The sequence below is a fragment of the Delphinapterus leucas genome, chromosome 15, assembly GCF_059928025.1.
Source record: "Delphinapterus leucas isolate spDelLeu-1000000601 "Yukka" chromosome 15, BTC_Dleu_Yukka2, whole genome shotgun sequence".
Classification (NCBI taxonomy): domain Eukaryota; kingdom Metazoa; phylum Chordata; class Mammalia; order Artiodactyla; family Monodontidae; genus Delphinapterus; species Delphinapterus leucas.
In genome coordinates this window covers 61,380,720-61,386,847 of record NC_143143.1, presented here as the reverse complement: position 1 = coordinate 61,386,847, position 6,128 = coordinate 61,380,720, and the positions used below count along the sequence as shown (strand labels likewise).

Genomic DNA, 6,128 nt, shown 5'->3' with positions numbered 1-6,128 from the left:
CTGGCACCAGGCTGGTCTAGGTGTGGCGTGGGACCTGGGAATGGGGCACCCACGCATCTTCGAACCTCGCCTGAGACGTGTGAAAAACGGAGAGTTCGTCCTACTCAGGACCCTCGGCTGGTTAGGCGAGGTGCCCCGGCCCCTTCGTGCGCTGAGGGAAGAGAGCTGGGACCGCAAGCCTAGGATTCGAGCCCTAATCTGCAGATATTTGGTGTTTCCTACCTGGAAAGTGGGCGTCATGTGCCCTTCTTTCTCAGGTCTCTCGTGGTGCCTCAAAAGAGAAGAAAAATATAAAAAGGATTCGGTTCATTGGGCCCATAAACATTTGTTGAGCGCCTATATGGCTGGATACTAGGCAGGGGCTACATCAATGATACGATGAGGTTTTTGTCCCCTTAAGGAGCTTTCCTGAGCCTAGGTCTCCTCACCTTCTGTTCTGGGGCGGCTAAAAAAGACGCCCCCGAAAGAGGAGGGAGCGGAGGTCCTACCTGGCGGCAGGTGTCACTGAGTAAGCTAAAATTTCAAAGGCAACGCGGGGCGGGGACAGGCTTTCTGGAGCCAGAAGGGAAGCACGCTCGGCGTCCCCCCCCCCACTCTCCCGCTAGTCCCCAGCCTAAGAAAAGAAACCGACTTCATCCGACACCCCCAATCCCAGCCACAAGACCGCCCAGCCCCGCAGCGCGAGCCCCGCCCCACTTCGGCAGCCAGCGATTGGGAGATGCAAATACCAGGTTCTCTGCCCAGCAACGGGTGACGCGGCGCCCGAGCGCGAGGCGTGGCCCGGCCGCAGCCCAAGCGGGCACCTCGGTGTTTACACGGGGCGGCCCCGCGCGCGCCGCAGCGGCCCGCAGACGGAGAGGGGGAGGGGTGGCGCGCGCGCCGGCGGGGCCGCGCGGGGAGAAAGACACTGGAAGGCGGCGGGGCGGAGAGAGGCGCGCGCGGGCCGCGGCCGAGCAGGAGGCTGCAAGGAGAGCCCGCGGGGGCCCTGGGAGTGCAGTTCCTCAGCCCCCGCAAAACAATGTGTGGCGTGCTGCGGGGTGCAACTTGCCGGAGGCGGCGGGGGCGCGCCGAACCCGCCTGAGACCGCGCCGCTGACCTTCTCCCCCCGCCGTCCGTTGGGCCCGAGCGCCCAGCTTCTCGCTCCCCAGCTCGCGGGGGCCGGGCCGAGCTGCAGGGCGGGGCCGCCCCTCCGTCGCTGCTGCCTCCTCCCCCACCCCCAGCCGCTGAGGATGCGGACGGCCCCCGGCGGCGTCTAGCGGCCCCGGGCCCAGGCGCGATGGTGCAGCAGAGGGGCGCGAGGGCCAAGCGGGACGGCGGGCCGCCGCCCCCGGGGCCCGGGCCGGCCGAGGAGGGGGCGCGTGAGCCCGGCTGGTGCAAGACCCCGAGCGGCCACATTAAGAGACCGATGAACGCGTTCATGGTGTGGTCGCAGCACGAACGGCGGAAGATCATGGACCAGTGGCCCGACATGCACAACGCCGAGATCTCCAAGCGCCTGGGCCGCCGCTGGCAGCTGCTGCAGGACTCGGAGAAGATCCCGTTCGTGCGGGAGGCGGAGCGGCTGCGCCTCAAGCACATGGCGGATTACCCGGACTACAAGTACCGGCCGCGCAAAAAGAGCAAGGGGGCGCCCGCCAAGGCGCGGCCCCGCCCCCCCGGCGGCGGCGGCAGCCGGCTCAAGCCCGGGTCGCAGCTGCCTAGCCGCGGAGGCCGCCGAGCGGCTGGAGGGCCTTTGGGGGGCGGCGCGGCGGCGCCCGAGGACGAAGACGAGGACGACGACGAGGAGCTGCTGGAAGTGCGCCTGGTCGAGACCCCTGGGCGGGAGCTGTGGAGGATGGTCCCGGCGGGGCGGGCCGCCCGGGGACAAGCGGAGCGTTCCCAGGGGCCGTCGGGCGAGGGGGCGGCTGTCACCGCCGCCTCCCCGACTCCGTCGGAGGACGAGGAGCCGGAGGAAGAGGAGGAGGAGGCGGCGGCGACGGAGGAAGGCGAAGAGGAGACGGTGGCGTCGGGGGAGGAGCCGCTGGGCTTTCTGTCCAGACTGCCCCCCGGTCCTGCCGGCCTGGACTGCAGCGCCCTGGACCGCGACCCAGACCTGCCTCCCGCCTCGGGCACGTCGCACTTCGAGTTCCCGGACTACTGCACCCCCGAGGTTACCGAGATGATCGCAGGGGACTGGCGCCCGTCTAGCATCGCCGACCTGGTTTTCACCTACTGAGCCCACCGTCAGCGGGGCGCGCACGCCCCCTAAACCAGCTGTTTACATACAGGAATCAGGTATTGGGGCCCCTCGGAGGCCGAGGCTGGCACCCCATCTCCCGCACAGCCTCCCCCCTCCTAGACGTGCCCAACCCCCTTCAAATCCAGACATGCCCTTCCCCCGCAGACACACCCCAAGGCAGCCCAACCCCCACCCTTTCTCCGACATCCAAGCCCCTCCCCATCTTACCCCCTCCCGCACAGCCACCAGCAGCCAGCCCCCCCTCCGATACACCTCCCGTCCTCTCCAAGAGACCTGTACCCCTCCCCCATTTTGCACACGCCCTTCCTCACGGCCGGAGGACACGCCCCTGCCCTTGCTCCGGACTCCCTCCGCCTTAGCCTGGCCCGCCTCCTGTCTTGTTTGGGGGGGCGCTGCAGCTGGGCGGCCCCGCGCCCTCCTCCCTTGCCCCTCCCTCCCAGGGAGGGGGAGGGGCCCGTTCCTTTTCCCCGGGAACACTGGGATCCGCCCCCTTCTCGCGCATGCTTAATGCTTCTTGGGAGGAGGGAGCTGGTCCCAGTCGAACCTCACGCCCCTGTCAGATCCAGGAAGAAGGGGGGCGGATATAGAGCGATCCTGAGAAATCTTTTGATCCAGGAGCCACGGCTTCCGTTCAACCCGACGGGGCGTCACTGCCTTAAATGGGAGGAGCACTCGGAAGGGGGAGAAAGAGACTAGCCGGCCCGGAAGGGTTGGTGTGGAGCTTGGAACTCCCAAGTGGCATAGCCCCTTTCCCTTACGGGGTCGCCCAACCCACGTGCACCCACCTCTCACCGACTGCATGACTGCCTCTACAGCTTGTTTTGGTTCCAAGAAGCCTACCTTTCTTTCCCCCACCTGGGAATTGGGGGCAGGGTCTTTCTCTGGAAATCCTTCAGGAGAGAAAAAGAAAACTCAGAACCAAGACACGTAACAGTTTGTTTGGGGACAGGGTCCTTATGCTTCACACGCCCCCCCCCACCCCCCCGCCAAGTGCCCTTATCACCTCAGGGCACACTCTCAGCCTGGGCTCCTTCCTAAGCCCACCGCCCCTTCCTGTCAGCCAGGTCCCTCTGCCTACAGTATTCAGTGGGAGAAACAGACACGTTGGTACTAGGGGGTTGAGACTGAGGCGTAATAGCAGATGAAGTGGCACTTTTCAGCAGCTGGCTTCAGAGAGACCATCGACTGGGCCAGTGAGACTGAAGGGAGGGTCAGAGTAGTCTTGGGCCGTTTGCGCCTAGCGCTGCTGCATCCAGTTCGGGTGCCCTCGGAAACCCTGCCCCTGATGCTGTTACCCCTCTTACTCCAGCTCCCCGCTCAAGCCCCGCCCCTCCGGCCTCCCCACGCCCCATTTGCCCTCACTACCTGTATCTCACCGGCGTGTGTTCACCCTCCTGGGTGTGCACACACTCTCATTCACACACACAAATCTCAGGAACAAACGGTCCCAGAGTCCTCCGGGACCCCTGCCCAGGGTCTCTGCAGGTCTCTGCCCCACGCGTTCCCGTCGCTGACAAAGCCACCAGCTGCCTCCTTTAAGCTTGGTGCTCCGGCTCTGGGCCTTTTTGCGCGCGCTCTCTTTCTCTCTTTTTCTCTCTCTCTCTTTCTTTCTTTTTTTTTTTTTTTTTTTAAGAAAAACAACAACAAAAAAGACAATGAAAAATCCCAGAAAACGTCATGTGAGTGAAGAGATGTCACTGTCTGTGGTCTTGGAGAACTAGTCTCATAGCTGAGGGGAGGGGGCACGGGCACCCACAGCAGGACTTCTGCCAGGACTGAATAAAGTGTATTTGCCCCATCTCGCCCTGTGCTTCTACATGTCTTTGCCTTTCCTCAACCCTCCCCAAACAGTTTGGCAGATTCAAGTCCATGTAACTTAGCACCATGCAGGAAGAGCTGGGGGTTCCAGGGCAAGGAGGCACCTGGCCCCTCTAGGCCTCTCTGCTCCCTCTATCTCAGTTCTTCTGGTCTTCATTAAGGATGGCAGACTCATCCCTGCAGAGGCCAGGCAGGTGACATGAATGAGAGAGTCTGGGTGGACACTGGCTTCATGACCCACTTCAAAGGGAGCAACTGCTCACTTCCTGCCAGTTGTGACCCTGTGGGAATGCAGCGCACTGTGGCCAGGGGGCTAGATTTTTCAAGAGAAGATGGCAATCTGGATGTTTCTGTGAACATCTCAATTTCAAAATGATAGCTGAGTGAAATATTTTTAAATCCTTGTGGACCAAGTGAAACGTGTGCAGGCACACCTAGTCCAAGGGGGCCAGTTTGACCCTGCCCTTAAGATTAAGAATCAGGGTTGAGCCTGGCACCACCACTGAGCACCTGTGTGACCTTGAGCATGTTAACTTCACCCTGCCTCTTCTTTCCATATGTGTAACACAGGGATGATGATAATACCTGCTTCACAGGGTAAAATGAAGTTCGAGGCGAGAAGCATTTAACATGGTCCTCCATAAATTGTATTATTCCATTGTCCAGAGGAGGAAACTTAGGGTCAAGGTGCAGAAGCAACTTGTAAAGGGGCTTCAAGCAGCCAAGGTCAGGGCCCCAAATTTTGGTTTCTGTCTCCTGGTGAAGTGTTACTTCAGGGTGCTTGCCTCTCCCTCCCTGTTTGAATCTGCAGATGGTGTTAGGCTGGCGGTTCCGGGTGTGCAGTAGTGGGGTTCGTCCCCATGCCTAGCACATAACTGGCCCCCAGTGTAGATGTTTTGAATGACTGAAGAACAGCAGCAGAAGCCACAGTGATTCCTGCCCATGAGATTCTTACCAGTGTGTTTTGGGAACTGAGACGAAGGCTTTTCAAAACTTTGTCCCCCTACACCTGTCCGCCTAATTCTTCCTCTACCAGATCCAATGAATTCCTAAGGTTGGACAAAGCCTGTTTCCCCAGTAAGAACCAAGGCCAAGTGTGCAAGTCTCATTCAGAGAGGGTATTTGGGGACTGGGATACCCACAGATGCTTTAAAAGAGGACTAAAGCAGGTTTGGGAGGGCTGGGCACCTATAGAAAGGGGCTTGGGGCCTCAGGAATTACAGTGAGCGCTTCCTCTTGGCCTCTGATTGGAAGCGAGATTGACCACAAATCAAAACAAAACCTTTAAGAAAGAAAAGGTGGAAGAGAGCCACTTCACCCAGGGCAGCCTGCATCTGGTGTCCGAATGAGCACAGGTGTAAAAGCCTGCCACTTCAGTGCAAGGTGGGACAGATACAGGGAGTACCTGCCCCACCCCCACCCCCTCCAGGTCCTCACCCCAGGTCCCCTCCAGGGTGGCTGAGGCTTTGCCTGGTCAGCAGCGCAGTTTGGCTTCCTGAACCCAATTCTGTCTCCTCCCTCTTCTTTTCACAGGTGTTTATCCCTAATAAATATCTTGCACCCCAAACTCAGTCTCAGTGTCTGCTTCTGGACAACCCAGTCTGCAACGGATGGTGGAAGGGGCTGGACAAAGGGAAGGGGATCACTGGCCCAGCAATTGCAGCTGGGCACCTCTGATACCCACTCCCTCAGGAGGAGTCTCGTTTCCACCAACACTGTCAGCCCCAACCTCGGGGCTGCACGCTTTCCACCCTTTCCAGTCAGCCTCAATCAGAAACTCCGGCCTCAGCCCGCAAGTCACTCAGGGCCCTCTGCTGATGTCATTCTCATTCGCAGTCCCTCCCCTGGCCTAAGCTGGAGAGAGAGGCTAAAAGTCTGTGTTTGCCCTTCACGATGCCCTGGGAGGGGGAGGGCAGGGGGCGTGTAAAACGCCAGGCCTGAGACGGTGCTAGAGTACTGCGGGCCTTGGGCAAGCGCCTCCCTTCGTAGGCCTTAGTTTCCCCCGGGTGATGTGGGGGAGGAGGAAATACGAATAGAAGAGAGACCATTTATTGTTATTTTGGTTCCTTCC

The 6,128-nt window shown here is 60.4% G+C and overlaps 1 protein-coding gene across 1 annotated transcript; it reads left to right on the top strand.

Moving 5' to 3' along the window:
- Positions 1-855: 855 nt before the first annotated feature.
- On the top strand, positions 856-4,041 carry SOX12 (SRY-box transcription factor 12). The gene has a single exon (XM_022592775.3). It carries the CDS (start codon positions 1,277-1,279, stop codon positions 2,213-2,215), a length of 939 nt encoding a protein of 312 aa, XP_022448483.1. The 5' UTR covers positions 856-1,276; the 3' UTR covers positions 2,216-4,041.
- The last annotated feature ends 2,087 nt before the right edge of the window (positions 4,042-6,128 follow it).